Source organism: Thalassophryne amazonica, chromosome 3 (genome assembly GCF_902500255.1).
Source record: "Thalassophryne amazonica chromosome 3, fThaAma1.1, whole genome shotgun sequence".
Lineage (NCBI taxonomy): Eukaryota > Metazoa > Chordata > Actinopteri > Batrachoidiformes > Batrachoididae > Thalassophryne > Thalassophryne amazonica.
Genome location: NC_047105.1, coordinates 46,284,199 through 46,303,473, shown reverse-complemented (window position 1 = coordinate 46,303,473; position 19,275 = coordinate 46,284,199). Strand labels below are relative to the sequence as shown.

The following is a 19,275-nucleotide window of genomic DNA, read 5'->3' as shown; positions in this document are numbered from 1 at the left end:
TTGCTTTAGACGTAGACTGTGTTTCATAATTATTGTATGGCCTTGCCTTGCAATGTGGAGCGCCTTGGGGCAACTGTTTGTTGTGATTTGGCGCTATACAAGAAAAAAGTTGATTGATTGATTGATTGAATCTGTCACAAACATATCACTACTCTCTGCAAAGATGTCACACAACACCACATGTTTGCTGACTATCACCAGGACGTGTTGAGTGTTTTGGACATGTTTAAAACACTTGCCACTCAACTTCACTCCTCGCATGGTCACCACTTTACATGCCACTAACTCTCCATGTGCACGGAGTCTTTGTGACATGTTGGAAAGCATCAGGTTGTTCAGAAAGTCCAAATTCATGATAAAATGGACAACAAAAGAGACAACGTGGTGATATTGGTGTCAAGTGCAGGCATGTGCGCAGCGAGTACAGCACACCAGTAGTTGCCACTAACATGCCACACACATGGCCTTCTGTGTTAGATTGACTAAAGTGATCAACATATGTTTTATCCAATATCAGATTGCACTCACTACTGATATGAAAGTTAAATCAGAACATTAGAATGAAATTAAGGCGAGGGTAAAATTAATGCTTGCAGCAGAATGCAGAAAAGATCAAAAGTTCTGCGTGCATGCGTGTGTATAACTTTGATCATGAACAAACTGGGAAGAGCTGACATTTGCCATTTGGTATGCTTATGTATGTATGTATATTAATGTGTGCATGCATGCATGACTTTATTTAGTAAGTTCAATGTAAGTACATAATATAATTGTAAATATGTTAAAAATACATGGATGACATGAGAAAGTGAAAACACTTATTTCCACTGTGGTCCATTTAAAAATCAAATGACAAAACAGAAGTAATAATAATCATCATCATCATCATCATCATAATCATCATAATAGTGTGTATTTGATAACAACTTAAACAATTTGTAAATACATTAAGACAGTAAATTAATATTAAAAATACATAATTAATAGGAAATAAAAGGGTTGAGATTTTTTCTAAAAACTGTTGAGGTATAAGGTCTAGGGATCTAAAAACATTCTGGACTCATACGCCATTCCAACTCATTCTAGATACTGCATAATTTATTACCACCCTTGAAAAATGTCAGCTACACTACCCAATCTAGAGCCCATGGATTCCCATGGGCAACATGCTAGTACAACCATTAATCACTTTTAATTGTACTGTTGTCTATAAATCTGTTGAATTGAAAATCAACGAATCATGGTAATTCATCATAATTAAATGTTTTTTTTAATTGTCATACTTTTGTAACATTACTTAGCCTACTTGAGTACAACATATAGCCTACCATAAATGTAAAAACAACTTCAACATGCTCTCCTTAATACTAGGGCTAGTGGCCTCTAGGACTAGTGGGAAGTTTCTGAATTGAAAATTAAACCTGATATACTTTCTTCTGGCATAATGCTGTTTACACACTGGAATTGCCTCATTAAAAAATGAAATTATATTTGTTATCCATACTGCAAAATGTTACCCCCATGAGCTGCTATTGGTGTCAGGTATCAGGACTCAGCAGATGTGTGATGTCGAGACACTCAAGACCCGATCAATAAAGGCTGTGGTGTCCAGGCAGCAGCGGGGACAAGCTTGGCCAGACACGAACAAAGCTCAGATAATCACCAAAAGAGCTTTATCTTCTTATTCATGGTCATCCGCTTGAGTAAATGAAATATTAGTTAAAAGAATGTGCAGCAAACAGCATATTTATCAGTGAATTGTAAGCTGCTGCATGTCGTGTCAATAATTACGACAGGTGCTTGTACATAAGACAGACAGAGAGAGAGAGAGAGAGAGAGAGAGAGAGAATGCATGTTTGTGCACATGCTCTCTTTATTGGGCATGTGGAGGCAAGTGATTTCAAAAATGCTCCCTTAAATCAGAGGCATGATGATGCATCAGAGAAGGGGGGGGAGAGAGAGAGAGAGAGAGAGAGAGAGAGAGAGAGAGTGTGTGTGTGTGTGTCTTTGTCATCCTTGCTCGCCCCTCTGTGCAGGGGCTGCTGCAGCACAGATGGCCAATACTGAAAGAACCATGGAAGAGAGGGTGGGACTTGGTCTGACAAGGAGTCAGGCACAGCGAATGAGTGTGAAGGAGAGGTATTCCTATCCCAGAATGCCCTTGCATCAGTGCCGAGAGCCTGGAGAGACAGAGAGGGAGAGTGAAGGTGGAATAAGCAGACAGCAAGTGCTGAGGATAGTAAAAAGAAGCAGAGAGTAGGGAATAGGGTACCAAAAAAAAAAAAAAAAAAAAAAAAAAAAGAAAGCTTGATAATTTAGGCAAAACATGTTCAAAGGCTCAGGAAAGAGCTGAAAAAAAAAACTAATCTGCTATTTTTTTCTACTCAACTGAAACACCAGAGACCACTTATTTTCTTTTTCAAACACCCTCCTCTTGCACGGATTCTCCTTCCTCGGATTGCCTCCACCTGCTCTTCCTCCTGTTCTCCTCTCTCCAGCTGCTGACAGACAGTACCACCATGGAAACTGGAAGCCCTAGAAAAATTCAGTTCACTGTCCCCTTACTGGACACCCACCTGGACCCAGAGGCAGCTGAACAGGTAAGGAGGAGGAAATGTTGCTGCTTTCAGGATTTCTTTAGGTATATAGACCTAAACAACTTCTTGCTTATCTATCAGAGAATGATCTTTTTGAGCCCTACAGTCAGCATATTGGGTACATCCTTCCACAGAGACTGCACTTACTAAAAGGTGAATGGTTTGTGGTTAGCTATGGAGACACATTCCACATCAAAGTTGCTGTTGCTTGATTTGAGTGCAGCTTTTCATATAGCTGATCACTGTATTTTCTGATCAAGGATTAAGTACTATTTTGGTATTTTTGGATGGGTGCTTTCATGGCTGAGATCATATTTGTCCTGTTGATGGCAGTGTACTATCTGAATTTTCAACTATGGAATTTGAGGTACCTCAGGGTTCTGTTCTGGGTCCTATGTTGCTCTCTCTTTAAGTAGAAGCAGTTGGTCAGATTAAATGACACCATGGAATTAAACTTAAGTGCTAAGATGATGATCTGCAGATAATATACCTGCCTCTGGCTCTCAAATTGCAAAGATGTAGACTTGCTTGGTTGCAGTGGAACATTGGATGTCTAACTTCCTGCTTCTGAACACAGGTAACACTGAGATGATTTTTGTTGGCCCTGCCAGACTGAGACATGTTTGTGATTGGTTAACATGTTGCCTATGATTCATCAAGGTGAAAAATCTATGAATCCTTTGATCCAACACTGACATTTGATTTACATATGAAGGACGTCATCAGAATGGCCCATTTTTATTTGTGAAATATTGTAGACTGAGCTTCCGTCTTTCTTTCACTGGGTTCAGTGGGATTGCTGAAATTGTTAAACCCTATGTGTCTTTTCATGCTCTGTGTCCCCATAGTCCAGAAGAACTCAACAGTCTTTAGTGCCTTCATCTAACGTGCTCCTACACCGAAGAACTATTTGACTCTTGATATTCCAAGGCCCACTTCAGCTGAGTCTTTTAAAGCAAATATTAAAAGTAATTTATTTTCTCCTGTTTATCCTTAGTGATGTGTGATGGTGAAGTGATTGAAGGTATGTGACCAGAGGATCTTCTGTTCAAATCCTCAAACCGCAAAGTCACAAAGGGGCTGAGACCAAGGTCATTACTTCCCAAATTGCATGCTGATGTGAGTGTATGGGTTGATGTGAGGCATCACTGTAAAATGTTTTGACCTCAAAAAAATGCACCATATACTGTAAATTACCCCGTTTATACCATTAGTTTTATTGTTTTAGCTCTTTTTTATTATATTTGCTGTTTTTGTGTTTTTGGCATTTAATATAAACTATTTTTTTTATCTTGTTTTATTATGTGAAGCACTTTATAAGTTATTATTATAATTATTATTATTGTTGTTATTATTATTATTATTATTATTATTATTAGTGGCATGTTTAGAGGATGATGAATTCCACTTGTTGTTTTTTTTCATTATTGTGATTGATTTAGGGCAGAACGGTGGCTTGGTGGTTAGCACTGTTGCCTCACAGTGAGAAGGTCATGGGTTCAAATTTCCACCTGTGGCCTTTCTGTGTGGCGTTTGCGTGTTCTCCCCATGTTTGCGTGGGTTTTCTCCGGGTGCTCTGTCTTCCTCCCACATCCAAAGACACGCAGGTTAGGTGGATTGGAAACTTTAAATTATCTGTAGGTGTGTGTGCAGGTGTGAATGTGTTTGTTTGTCTATATGTTGCCCTGCAACAGATGGGCATCCTGTCCTGGGTGCACCCTGCCTCATGCTCTGTGACTTCTGGGATAGGCTCCAGCCCCCCGTGGCCCTTAATTGGAGTAAGCGGTTGAAGATGAGTGTGTGTGTGTGTGTGTGTGTGTGTGTGTGAGACTGATTTACAAGGAAGAGCTGATTGTCCGTGAGTTAAATTTGAAGAAAGTAAATTCTTGAAATCATAAAAGCATGCTGGTGCAGACATGGCAGCCCGAGTGGAATAAAATGTGTGGTGCACTTGAGTATAGTCCAATAACATCTTGCTGCTTTAAAATGAACACATTTTCAGCTTGTTATTACCTCCACATACTCAACTGGCCAGCTGCATCTTTTGTATGCAGAGTTAATATGAATCAAATGAATTTAGGATTGATTTTTCCACCTTCACACGCAGCAGTCTTATAAAAGGATGCTGCAGTAGAAATGTGACCCTGTGGCCTTGGTCTTTAGGTTTCGACAACTTTCTGCACAGCTAGACACTAAAGAAAAGTTGTGTGATTGGTCACAATAACCTTATCACAAATCAAATTAGTGTTACTTCTTTATGGAAAAAATTTAATTCATTTCAAATATAGCATTAACCTCTGAACATTGTACCTGTGTGAATGTCATCACTAAAATAAAATAAAAAAAAACTGTATTGTCCAAACTTTTTTTCCAGTTACATTAAATTCAATTCAGTTTATTCATACAGCACCAAGTCACGACATAAGTCACTACAAGGTGCTACACACAAAAACGTACCTACCCACTGAGAATGCACACTGGGTCTGTTTCAGAAAGGACGTTCAACAAAATTCTGAGTCTGTTGTTGAAATCTGATATACACTGAAATGGGAAATGCTGAGTTTTCAGTTCCAGAACAGCTGATTTAAGATAGTTTAATCAAGTCATAGTAGGTTCACTCGAATATAAGAGCTCCTTTCGCACATAGTGTGAATTTGGTCGAATTGCGCATTTAGTGCGCATGAAGCAGGAATTGTATGCAAAACGTGTAAAATCGTACCTTCCTCTAATGCAGGGGTGGCCAAGTTCGGTCCTCGAGAGCCACCTTCCTGACACTCTTAGTTGTCTCCCTGCTTCAACACACTTGAATCCAAGACTCGTTAGCAGACTTTTAATGAACCTTTCATTGGATTCACGTGTGTTGGAGCAGGGAGACAACTAAGAGTGTCAGGAAGGTGGCTCTCGAGGACTGAACTTGGCCACCCCTGCTCTAATGCCTCATACACCTGTTGCTACAACTATTTGCACACACCAGTGGCTGAAAGACAGGGTGTGTGCTGTGAGAGCCCATCGAACCCTCTCGCGGCAGGTGTCTGACAAATTCTAGGTGGCACGCACGAACATCTAATACCGCTTGCATGGCACTTAGAAAATGTGTGGCCATTCGTACTCTTGGCATAAAAACAGTCAGCAGACAGTCACTGTCGATCCCCCACGAGCGTGGCTTTGCAAACAGACACAGTGACATGTTGGTGTGTGCTCTGATCTGACAGGGGTGTGTCCGCCGACAGGAGCAGCTGTGGAGATCTGTGGTTCTGGACATCGCGGCTGGAGACCACGTACTGTGTTTGGATGGACATGAACTAACAACTGTCCACTGTGACGCACTTGTGTGTGCTTGGTGTCATCACGTGGACATGCATAAAAACATATATCGCTGTTGCAATGGGCTGCAGCCAGCACGCACACGGTGCGCACATTGATAGGCTACTCCAGGTGATCTGGACCATCAGATCATAACACGCAGCGGGCGATCTGAATGTCATGTGACCAGTGGTGGGCACAATTCCGATAACGGTTTCATTTAATTATATAAAAAAATGAGGTGGGCTTCATAGATAATTGGCAAAGCTTCTGGGGAAAACCTGGTCTTGTTAGGAGAGACGGCATCCATCCCACTTTGGATGGAGCAGCTGTCATTTCTAGAAATCTGGCCAATTTTCTTAAATCCTCCAAACCGTGACTATCCAGGGTTGGGACCAGGAAGCAGAGTTGTAGTCTTACACACCTCTCTGCAGCTTCTCTCCCCCTGCCATCCCCTCATTACCCCATCCCCGTAGAGACGGTGCCTGCTCCCAGACCACCAATAACCAGTAAAATCTATTTAAGCATAAAAATTCAAAAAGAAAAAATAATATAGCACCTTCAACTGCACCACAGACTAAAACAGTTAAATGTGGTCTATTAAACATTAGGTCTCTCTCTTCTAAGTCCCTGTTAGTAAATGATATAATAATTGATCAACATATTGATTTATTCTGCCTTACAGAAACCTGGTTACAGCAGGATGAATATGTTAGTTTAAATGAGTCAACACCCCCGAGTCACACTAACTGTCAGAATGCTCGTAGCACGGGCCGAGGCGGAGGATTAGCAGCAATCTTCCATTCCAGCTTATTAATTACTCAAAAACCCAGACAGAGCTTTAATTCATTTGAAAGCTTGACTCTTAGTCTTGTCCATCCAAATTGGAAGTCCCAAAAACCAGTTTTATTTGTTATTATCTATCGTCCACCTGGTCGTTACTGTGCGTTTCTCTGTGAATTTTCAGACCTTTTGTCTGACTTAGTGCTTAGCTCAGCTAAGATAATTATAGTGGGCGATTTTAACATCCACACAGATGCTGAGAATGACAGTCTCAACACTGCATTTAATCTATTATTAGACTCAATTGGCTTTGCTCAAAATGTAAATGAGTCCACCCACCACTTTAATCATATCTTAGATCTTGTTCTGACTTATGGTATGGAAATTGAAGACTTAACAGTATTCCCTGAAAACTCCCTTCTGTCTGATCATTTCTTAATAACATTTACATTTACTCTGATGGACTACCCAGCAGTGGGGAATAAGTTTCATTACACTAGAAGTCTTTCAGAAAGCGCTGTAACTAGGTTTAAGGATATGATTCCTTCTTTATGTTCTCTAATGCCATATACCAACACAGTGCAGAGTAGCTACCTAAACTCTGTAAGTGAGATAGAGTATCTCGTCAATAGTTTTACATCCTCATTGAAGACAACTTTGGATGCTGTAGCTCCTCTGAAAAAGAGAGCTTTAAATCAGAAGTGCCTGACTCCGTGGTATAACTCACAGACTCGCAGCTTAAAGCAGATAACCCGTAAGTTGGAGAGGAAAGGGCATCTCACTAATTTAGAAGATCTTTACTTAGCCTGGAAAAAGAGTCTGTTGCTCTATAAAAAAGCCCTCTGTAAAGCTAGGACATCTTACTACTCATCACTAATTGAAGAAAATAAGAACAACCCCAGGTTTCTTTTCAGCACTGTAGCCAGGCTGACAAAAAGTAAGAGCTCTATTGAGCCGAGTATTCCTTTAACTTTAACTAGTAATGACTTCATGACTTTCTTTGCTAATAAAATTTTAACTATTAGAGAAAAAATTACTCATAACCATCCCAAAGACGTATCGTTATCTTTGGCTGCTTTCAGTGATGCCGGTATTTGGTTAGACTCTTTGTCTCCGATTGTTCTGTCTGAGTTATTTTCATTAGTTACTTCCTCCAAACCATCAACATGTCTATTAGACCCCATTCCTACCAGGCTGCTCAAGGAAGCCCTACCATTAATTAATGCTTCGATCTTAAACATGATCAATCTATCTTTATTAGTTGGCTATGACCACAGGCTTTTAAGGTGGCAGTAATTAAACCATTACTTAAAAAGCCATCACTTGACCCAGCTATCTTAGCTAATTATAGGCCAATCGCCAACCTTCCTTTTCTCTCAAAAATTCTTGAAAGGGTAGCTGTAAAACAGCTAACTGATCATCTGCAGAGGAATGGTCTATTTGAAGAGTTTCAGTCAGGTTTTAGAATTCATCATAGTACAGAAACTGCATTAGTGAAGGTTACAAATGATCATCTTATGGCCTCAGACAGTGGACTCATCTCTGTGCTTGTTCTGTTAGACCTCAGTGCTGCTTTTGATACTGTTGACCATAAAATTTTATTACAGAGATTAGCGCATGCCATAGGTATTAAAGGCACTGCGCTGCAGTGGCTTGAATCATATTTATCTAATAGATTACAATTTGTTCATGTAAATGGGGAATCTTCTTCACAGACTAAGGTTAATTATGGAGTTCCACAAGGTTCTGTGCTAGGACCAATTTTATTCACTTTATACATGTTTCCCTTAGGCAGTATTATTAGACGGCATTGCTTAAATTTTCATTGTTACGCAGATGATACCCAGCTTTATCTATCCATGAAGCCAGAGGACACACACCAATTAGCTAAACTGCAGGATTGTCTTACAGACATAAAGACATGGATGACCTCTAATTTCCTGCTTTTAAACTCAGATAAAACTGAAGTTATTGTACTTGGCCCCACAGATCTTAGAAACATGGTGTCTAACCAGATGCTTACTCTGGATGGCATTACCCTGACCTCTAGTAATACTGTGAGAAATCTTGGAGTCATTTTTGATCAGGATATGTCATTCAATGTGCATATTAAACAAATATGTAGGACTGCTTTTTTGCATTTGCGCAATATCTCTAAAATTAGAAAGGTCTTGTCTCAGAGTGATGCTGAAAAACTAATTCATGCATTTATTTCCTCTAGGCTGGACTATTGTAATTCATTATTATCAGGTTGTCCTAAAAGTTCCCTGAAAAGCCTTCAGTTAATTCAAAATGCTGCAGCTAGAGTGCTAACAGGGACTAGAAGGAGAGAGCATATCTCACCCATATTGGCCTCTCTTCATTGGCTTCCTGTTAATTCTAGAATAGAATTTAAAATTCTTCTTCTTACTTATAAGGTTTTGAATAATCAGGTCCCATCTTATCTTAGGGACCTCATAGTACCATATCACCCCAATAGAGCGCTTTGCTCTCAGACTGCAGGCTTACTTGTAGTTCCTAGCATTTGTAAGAGTAGAATGGGAGGCAGAGCCTTCAGCTTTCAGGCTCCTCTCCTGTAGACCAGCTCCCAATTGAGATCAGGGAGACAGACACCCTCTCTACTTTTAAGATTAGGCTTAAAACTTTCCTTTTTGCTAAAGCTTATAGTTAGGGCTGGATCAGGTGACCCTGAACCATCCCTTAGTTATGCTGCTATAGACTTAGACTGCTGGGGGGTTCCCATGATGCACTGAGTGTTTCTTTCTGTTTTTGCTTTGTATGCACCACTCTGCATTTAATGATTAATGATTGATCTCTGCTCCCCTCCACAGCATGTCTTTTTCCTGGTTCTCTCCCTCAGCCCCAACCAGTCCCAGCAGAAGACTGCCCCTCCCTGGGCCTGGTTCTGCTGGAGGTTTCTTCCTGTTAAGAGGGAGTTTTTCCTTCCCACTGTTGCCAAATGCTTGCTCACAGGGGGTCGTTTTGACCGTTGGGCAATATAAAGCGCCTTGGGGCAACTGTTTGTTGTGATTTGGCGCTATATAAATAAAATTGATTTGATTATCAGATTATCTTTTAAGATAACTTTAAAGACCATCATCAGACTAATTATCTTCCAATGAATTTTTGTCTGATAGATAAACAAAATAAACAAAGCTGAACAGCAACAAGCATTTTTTAAATTAGTTCAGCACTCACCTGTTAAAAGTTTTGTACAAGACGCACAGCTATAACCTTTGTAAACAGAAGAGACCTGCTTGTATAAAAAGCATGTCAATCCTCTGCAGACAAAAAAAAACAAAAAACTTTTCCTTTAATACCATACTGATATGCTGGCAATATGACCCAAGTCATCCAGAGGCATACATCTTTAACTTATGGTTCAAATTTTAACCAAACTAATTTTGGACAAGTTATTTAAAATTACTGTCATGTCTGAAGTTGTATAAAGTAAAAATATCAGATATATGTTTTAGTTTTAAAGTAATGTGTTAATTTTTAAGGTTTTGTGAGCACATGCTCTGCCCCGCAGTGCATTATGGGTAGGATGATGTAATCTCAGTATGTCACGACAGGACAAATGCATTTCAGACACTCTGTTCAGGCTCCAAGGACAACAGCATTAAACTCTAGTGCCTAAAACTCTCTTGTATATATTCTCTGCATTTATAGACATTGATTTTTTAATTGCGTTTGATAAATTCCACGCATTTTAAATGTGAACAGACAGGGATTGTCTAGAATTTGTTTTGAAAGCCTCTACTGCCATCTAGCATCTACTGGCCAGTAGTGTTCATGGGAGTGTCTGGGGACCAGTAGATGGCAGTGTTCTATTTATTTTGACCCCGGTTATGTCAGATATAAGACTTGTTCTTCTCTCTGCTCCTTTTCATTCTGGTGATTGTGATGCTTTATTTCTGTTTTTTCTGTTTTTTTCTTTTAAATGAATGAAATAAATATTAAAGAAAGAAAGAAAGAAAGATGATTGTCAAATCAAATTTTTGCTTTGCAAATGGCTTTTTTTTTTTTTTTTTACAAATGAAGTTTAAAAACAAAACAACTGCATAATAATAATAATAATAATAATAATAATAATAATAATAATAATAATAATAACTAGGACTGCAAGCAGTTATATACGGGCCCTCGTTCTGCGCAACCGCCTACCCAGGCCAGTGGGTTCCCTTGTGACCACATGTGGGCATGTGCATGCAGGGGCAACCACTCATCACACAGTTACAATTTTAAACAAATCACACAATGCATCAAGGAGTTATGACATGTTGATTGTTCATCCACTAGGGGGTGCTCAGTGTACAAACAGAGGGGTTGGGTGTGTTCAGGGGCCAACCGTCATCATACATGTGAAGTTTCAAGTCAATCAGGGAAAGCATGAAGGAGTTATCATGACTTGATGTTCCATGGAAAAGGGTCACAATGGCGGCACCATAGCGGCCACACCCTTCAACATAGAAAAAAGCTTTCGATAACTTTGGGTCAGTATCATCTTTGGATGTTGTCAAAGAAATTTGAAGTGCATAGGTCAATATCCCTAGGAGGAGTTCGTTCAAATACAACATGTGGAAATCATTTCAAAATGAGAAGAAAATTCAAAATGGCTGACTTCCTGTTTGGGGTAGACTCATGGTGCAAGAGACTTTTTTGTACGTCTATGCAAGTCACACGTGTACCAATTTTCATCTCCCTACTCCGAAAAAACCCCTATGGGGAGGGTTTTTTGAAATATTCAAGGGGGTGCTATTGAGGCACTTTGACCCGCCCATGGGCGAGGCCCCTATGAATTGTAGGAGGTTGTCATGCTTGACCTGTGTATCAATTTTCATGATGATATGACAAAATTAAAGCCATCAAAAGGAAGAACATAATTTCATGGCGAAGGGGCGATATTCGGTACGCCACCACACAGAAGCCGTTACTCGTAAGTTCACGGCGATCATTGCCTATGTTCACCAACTTGTTCTGCATGTTTTAGAAGTGGAAGGAAGTTGATGGTGTTAAGTATGTGAAATCAGTACCTGTTTAAGTATAATGTTCCATAGCGAAGGGTCAAAATGGTGGCGCCATAGCGGCCACACCCTTCGACATAAAGAAGATCTTTCGATAACGTTTGGTCAGTATCGTCTCTGGGTGATGTGGAAGAAATTTGAAGTGCATTGGACAAAATCCCTAGGAGGAGTTCTTTCAAATACAACATGTGGAAATCACGCCAAAATGAGAAGAAAATTCAAAATGGCCGACTTCCTGTTTGGAGTAGACCCATGGTGCAAGAGACTTTTTTGTACGTCTATGCAAGTCACACATGTGTACCAATTTTCATCTCCCTACTCGAAAAAAACCCCTATGGGGAGGGGTTTTTGAAAGATTCAAGGGGGCGCTATTGAGGCATTTTGCCCCACCCATGGGTGACGCCCCTATGAATTGTAAGAAGTTGTCGTGCTCGACCTGTGTATCAATTTTCATGATGATGTGACAAAATTAAAGCCGTCAAAAGGAAGAACGTAATTTCATGGCGAATGGGCAATATTCGTCACGCCGCCACACAGACGCCGTTACTTGTAACTTCACGGCGTTCATTGATAACGTTCACCAATTTGTTCTACATGTTTTAGCAGTGGAATGAAGTTGAGTGGATTAAGCATGTGACATCAGGACCTCTTAAAGTAAAAATAGGACATTTCCCACCACAACCGGGCGGCGCTATGGCGCAGGTGGGAACTTAAGATATGTAGACGTTCAGGGCGGAGCCCTCATCATGTCCAGCAAGTTTGAAGGATCTACGATGAAGTATGTGGGCGTGACAGCCCTTCGAAGTGAAATGGCGCGCTCCAAAAAGCACGCCAAAGTTTGACGACCCCTAGCAGCCATGCCTTTTGACTTAATTAGAATCTTTTGATAACTTTTGATCACCATTGTGTTGTGATGATTTTGACCAAATTTAAAGTCGATCGGATAAAATCCCTAGGACGAGTTCGTTCAAATGTAAGTAGTGGAAATGGCCAAAAATGGCAAAAATTTGCTCAAAATCGAAACTTTAAATCAAAATGGCCGACTTCCTGTCGATATTTCACCATGACAGTAAGAGACTTTTTCATGCGTCCTGGCATGTTAAATATGTGTACCGAATTTCGTGAGGCTATGACGAAAAAAGCCCAATGCGGAGGGGTTTTTGAAAATTTCTAGGGGGCGCTATTTCGCGATTTTTCTGCAACCATGTGCGAGGCCCCCAAAATATCGAATTTCGGATCCGGCCGGATGACTTTGGAAAGTTTGGTGAGTTTTTGAGCATGGGAAGAGGCCGAAATTTCGATTTCAAGAGTGAGAATAATAATAATAATAAATAATAATAATAATAATAAACAGCGCAATTACAATAGGGTCCTCGTAGGTCGTTGCCTACTCGGGCCCTAATAATAATAATAATAAACAGCGCAATTACAATAGGGTCCTCGTAGGACGTTGCCTACTCGGGCCCTAATAATAATAATAACATTATTACAAGACAGCTCTGCAGTGTTTGCACAGGTACAGTGCGAACGGTTGGATGCTGCTTGTAGCTTTCAGCAGCAGGATAACCTTCACGATGGCCGACCACAATAATATATCAAACAGGTTTGATTCTCATTCGACCATACGATCGGCGATCAGGAGGTGGTCGTCAGATGTTGACCGCAGTGTTATGTGTCGACGCGGGTTGAGGAGCGGACCTGCGTCTGACAGAACCCAGCGGTCAAAATAACCAGAAGGCGGTTCCCAACAGAAACAATTTATTTTTCACCTGTGCTTACAAATATAAAACATAAAAAGCGTCCCTCTGGTGGAGTGATAAGTGGCACGTTCTCCATCGCCCGCAAGGATTAAAGCCCGGCGCTCCTGGACTCACTACCACCGCCAAACACCCCCCAGGTGGACACGACGAACCGACTCTCTGTGGAGCAAAGAGAAGGTGAGGTGAGTCAGCAGATACAACTCTATCTTTCGCATAACACACGCTATCAGCAACACACTTAGGTCAATGTTTCTTTTTAACTTTATGCAAATGAGCAGCCTCTCACAACAAGTGGAGGATCACTTATCCTGCACAACACCGCAGTGAGAAGCAAGCTGCACAATTCTCTTCACAGTCTCAGTTTACTGTGTAACAAAACACCAAGATACTATCAACAATTACTTAATCACTTAATTACCTTTAGCGTGTGCTGACAGCATGTGTCCTCACCCTTCCCTGCTTCACGGGCTCGATATGTCAAACCCAGGCGCGGTCCTCAGCGTCTCACAAACAAACGTCACAAGGTCGAGTTCCCGGCCGTTCTGCTCAATTCACACATGACTTATATGCAGAACGCCATCCAATTATCTGCTCCAGCTGCAAGTCTTCAAGGCCGCACGTGAGCCCCTGCCACAGGTGTTCCACATGACGCTAATAAGGGTGAGGACTCTTCAGCCAGCACTTTCTCCACAGACAAATCAGCCCTCATGCCACCTGGAGAGCAAAGAAAAGAAAAGAACACCAACACAGCCAGCCACGCCCCCCCAACACACAACACGCAGCTTGATACTCCATGAACACTACACGATGCAGGATGCACAATTAACCTGAAACTTGGTCCAAAAAATTCCTGCATGAAAAATCATCTCGCACAGTGTAAAGTATGTTTTACAACATCAAATGAATGTTGTAAAGAGAGAATGCAAAAAAATGCAAAAGAAAAAGTATGCAAAAAAAAACCATGCAAAAAAATTTGCGATGACACTTCCAGAGCTCCGTAAAAATGCCTGTTTTTACAAATAAAAAAATGGAATATTTTACAAAAGCACATTTAAACACCAACACAACAGACGTCACATTAACGTGTTGGTTTACATAATGAATGACTGAACCAATCAGTGTTTAGCAGGCACCTTTACCCAGAATCCTTTGCGATCTGTCTCTTTGTTACAAAACCCCAAAATTAGTGCATTATTCAACATTGAATGAATGAATGAATGAATGAATGAATGAATGAAAACTGTTTATTTCGAACATTTGATACAACAACAATTACAAGATAGATCAGTAAAGACAACAACAAAAAAGTTCCTACTGTGTACCCAACATGTCCGAAAAGGGGTAGGGTGAAGCATCAGCTTATTTATCCCTACCCCTTCTTCCCCACAACCAGTAATACCCTTTGCCACATATACACATAGATTCCTACACACCTAAACCAATATCAATATCAATATATATATATACATACACACACATATACATACACATATATACACATATACACACATATACATATATACACATATATATACACAAACATAAATATACACCTACACATACCTACTTACATACAAAATACTATATATTTACAAGCCGAAGCAAAAAACAAAAACACCCTAACCCTCATTACCCTTCCTCCTCCCTATACCTAGAAAAAACCTAGGTAATATCTATACCTAGATATTACTGATTAATATCACTTTGAGCAGATGGAATCAGTTAATCAGTGAAATCACCTGGTGGAGTCAGTGGCTGCAAAGAAAACCTGCACCCTCATGGCTCTTTCTGGAACAGGTTGCCTACCCCTGGTGTAAAGGATCTTACCGCTTGGGCTCAGGAATACTTCAGAAAACCATTACCAGTTAACACAGTTCGTCACTCCATCTACAAGTGCAAGTTAAAACTCTACCATGAAAAGTGAAAGTGTCAGGAATTTGGCCGGGTCAGGGCGCTGGGCCCTTGTTTTTCCCCTTTTTGTGGTTTTCCGTCTGTTTCAGCTTTGATTTATCAGTAATTATTTTCATCATGAGTTTTCCTGTTATGTTTTTCTTATCTCTTTGTTACTTACTTTAGCCATTGTCCAGTTCTGTTCAGCTGGTTTGTGTTTTCATTGTTTATCATTTAGCTTTCTTCTGTATATGTTGGCTGTTGTACTTTTATATCGGGTTTTGATTTCTGTTTATTAGTCTGTTCCTGTTTAATTTTGCTTTTATATTGATTTCCTGATCAGTTCTAGTTGCTTTTGTTCACATGCTCATGTTTGATTTCAGTTCTTGTTTTTGTAGTTTCACATTCGGTGATAGTTTATTCCTCACACCCAGCTTATTATGTTCACATCACTGCACCTGCCCCATGTCTTTGTTTCCCACCTTGTTTATGTCTGCTTTGTGTTTTCGTTCACTCCCACTCATGCTCCAGCTCACGTGTCTTTATCTGTTACTTCACTCCACTCTGTGTTTTCCTTCCTTCACTATCTTGTACCCTGCACAACCTTTGGCTCCCCCGGTCACGCCCCCTTCCAGAGACTTCCACGCACCTGCTTCACATCACCCTAATTTGTTTGCTCCTTATTTAAACCATCACAGTCTCACAGCTCACTGCCAGTTTGTTGTCTCGTACACATTCCAGCGCCCTTTGTCAGTTCTGATTTTTTGCTTTGCCGTGTATCGTACCTCTGTTCTGTTTTCCTCGACCATGCCTTTTGCCTCATCCCGGACAGATTTGTTTGCTCGTGCCTCTGACCCCTGCCCAACCATGACTGCGTTTTTGCCTGATCCTGATTGTACCTCTGCTCAGCTGCTTGATCACATGTGTACCGAACCAGAGCCTGGAATAAAGACCATGTTTTCTCCTACACCTAAGCCTAGTCCGGGAGTTTGCATTGCGGGTCCAGCCACCATGGTAGACGGGCTCCCACCCGTTCTGACAGAAAGCCATACATCAACAACATCCAAAAACCGCCACCTTCTCTGGGCCCGAGCTCATTTGAAATGGACAGACGCAAAGTGGAAAAGTGTGCTGTGGTCTGATGAGTCCACATTTCAGATTGTTTTTGGAAATCATAGATGTCGTGTCCTCCAGACAAAAGAGGAAAAAGACCATCCAGATTGATACCAGCGCAAAATTCAAAAGCCAGCATCTGTGATGGTATGGGGGTGTTTTAGTGTCCATGGCATGGCCAGCTTACACACCTGTGATGGCACCATCAATGCTGAAAGGTACATCCAGGTTTTGGAGCAACACATGCTGCCATCCACGCAACGTCTTTATCAGGGACGTCCCTGCTTATTTCAGTAAGACAATGTCAAGCCACATTCTGCACGTTACAACAGCGTGGCTTCATAGTAAAAGAGTGCGGGTACTAGACCATCTTATATTTGGACAAATATAGCAATAAAATATATATGACATAAGATCAGAAACAGGGTGTCAGGATGAGTTTTGTTTGGCTTTATTTTCATATTTTGATTTGATGTGTTCTTTTGTTAGATGTTCTTGGTTTTGTTGCTGTCCTGTGTGTGTATTTTCTTCTTGGGTTAATCCTGCTTGGGTCTGTCTGTGTCTGTATCCCTTGTCTCTCTCTCCTGGCTCTTGGTGGTGGGCGTCTCCCTCTCTCTAGCCACTCCCTCATTCTGGTACATTCCATGCACACCTGCTTTCAATTTGCACCTCATCACCTGGGTGTATATATAGCTCTCCAGATCCCTCAGTCCTCCGCCAGATTGATGCGCCTAGTGCCTTCTCTCCAGCTCTGTTTTTGTATTCTCAACCTGCTAGCCTCATGTGTGTTTTGACAGCCTGCTTGTTTCCTCGACCATGCCTTAGCCCGATGCTCCTTGTACTGTTGTTCATTTTGGACTGCCTTCCTGTGTACCGGATCCCGTTTACTATCACAGTAAACTGTTTTTACATACAGAGCTTTGTGTCTGAGCCCTGCCTCATCCGTCAACCAGACTTGATACAGGGTTCATGTACAGATGACAACATGCAACATGATATTTAATCTGTTGTTTTCAGATTATATAAACTCTAACTCAGTTTATCGCAAAAGATCAAAGAGCTATTATCAGTGAACCAGTCACAGCAAAGCTCACACCCGTAGAGAATACACAGAGTGATATGTCCCATTTCCGTCTTTTTATAAATATAACACGAACAGGACAGGTCATTTATTATGAATGTGCCTCAAGTTAAACCAGGAAAGATGTATGAGTCTGACTGCACACTCGTCTGTTTCTTGTTCTTTCTTAAGGCTGCTGGTTTGTACTCTTTACCCTGTGGTTAAGCTTCCTATTTAAGGGACATTACACTATAGTTTTTGTGCACCATCAGTTTCAGGTTTATGGGTTAGAGCTGCTTATATATAATATAAGATATAAGCTATAAGCTGTTCTATAAGCTATCAGATATATGTTTATCACATTTTCAAACTGATCTAATGATATCTAGCTTTGTCTCTAATAATACAAGGTCATAAAGTCAATATTTAATGTCTCTGCCAACTGTTGTACTATATTTACAATTAGTATAATAAAGGTAAAAAAAAACAACAACACACACACACACACACACACAATAGCAGGGCTGGATCCAGAGTGAAAGTCTGACAGATGCATTTTTGCCCAAAAATCATACACGTCTTGTTATTCAATAATCTTCATTCTTTTATTTGTGTGCAGCATACACTGTCACAGTTCTTTTAATATATTTATATTTACTTAATGGACCATAGTGAACACTTATTTGTATAAATATGATGTCCTAAAAAAAAACACTATAACAAAAATTGACTGTAAACAGGATCAAATTTATTGCCAAAATCTTTCAATTACTGAATCTATATACGAGGTCTGTCCGTAAAGTATAGGTCCTTTTTATTTTTTTCAAAAACTATATGGATTTCATTCATATGTTTTTACGCCAGACATGCTTGAACCCTCGTGCGCATGCGTGAGTTTTTCCACGCCTGTCGGTGACGTCATTCGCCTGTGAGCACTCCTTGTGGGAGGAGTCGTCCAGCCCCTCGTCGGAATTCCTTTGTCTGAGAAGTTGCTGAGAGACTGGCGCTTTGTTTGATCAAAATTTTTTCTAAACCTGTGAGACACATCGAAGTGGACATGGTTCGAAAATTAAGCTGGTCTTCAGTGAAAATTTTAACAGCTGATGAGAGATTTTGAGGTGATACTGTCGCTTTAAGGACTTTTCACGGTGCGAGACGTCGCGCAGCGCTCTCAGGCGGCGTCATCAGCCTGTTTCAAGCTTAAAACCTCCACATTTCAGGCTCTATTGATCCAGGACGTCGTGAGAGAACAGAGAAGTTTCAGAAGAAGTCGGTTTCAGCATTTTATCCGGATATTCCACTGTTAAAGGAGATTTTTTTAATGAAAGACGTGCGGGCGGATTGCAGCGTCGGCTCGCAGCCGCCGCGACGCTCCGCCACAGGAAAAACACCTCTGTTGGAAGCCTTGAGGACATGTTGGAACATCTCCAGCTGATAAACAATTTCTCATATACTCACTCCACTGAAAGCCATCAAAAGCCAACTGGATTTTACAAATGGTTATCAACACGGAGGTGTTTTTCCTGTGCCGCCGCTCCGCGTCGGCTGCGTCCCGACGCGCGGACCCGTCCGCACGTCTTTCATTAAAAAAATCTCCTTTAACAGTGGAATATCCGGATAAAATGCTGAAACCGACTTCTTCTGAAACTTCTCTGTTCTCTCACGATGTCCTGGATCAATAGAGCCTGAAATGTGGAGGTTTTCAGCTTGAAACAGGCTGACGACGGCGCCTGAGAGCGCTG

General features: G+C 40.8%; 1 protein-coding gene across 2 annotated transcripts in view; it reads left to right on the top strand.

Moving 5' to 3' along the window:
* The first annotated feature begins 2,070 nt into the window (after positions 1–2,070).
* LOC117506640 (protein phosphatase 1 regulatory subunit 1A-like) overlaps positions 2,071–19,275 on the top strand; it is an 82,726-nt gene continuing 65,521 nt past the window's right edge. Inside the window, exon 1 of one of the 2 annotated variants that reach the window (XM_034166164.1) lies at positions 2,071–2,600. In XM_034166164.1, the coding sequence (XP_034022055.1) occupies positions 2,520–2,600 (81 nt within the window). In that variant the 5' untranslated portion in view covers positions 2,071–2,519. The remainder of the gene's footprint in view (positions 2,601–19,275) is intronic. The other variant, XM_034166165.1, reaches the window with a different exon arrangement.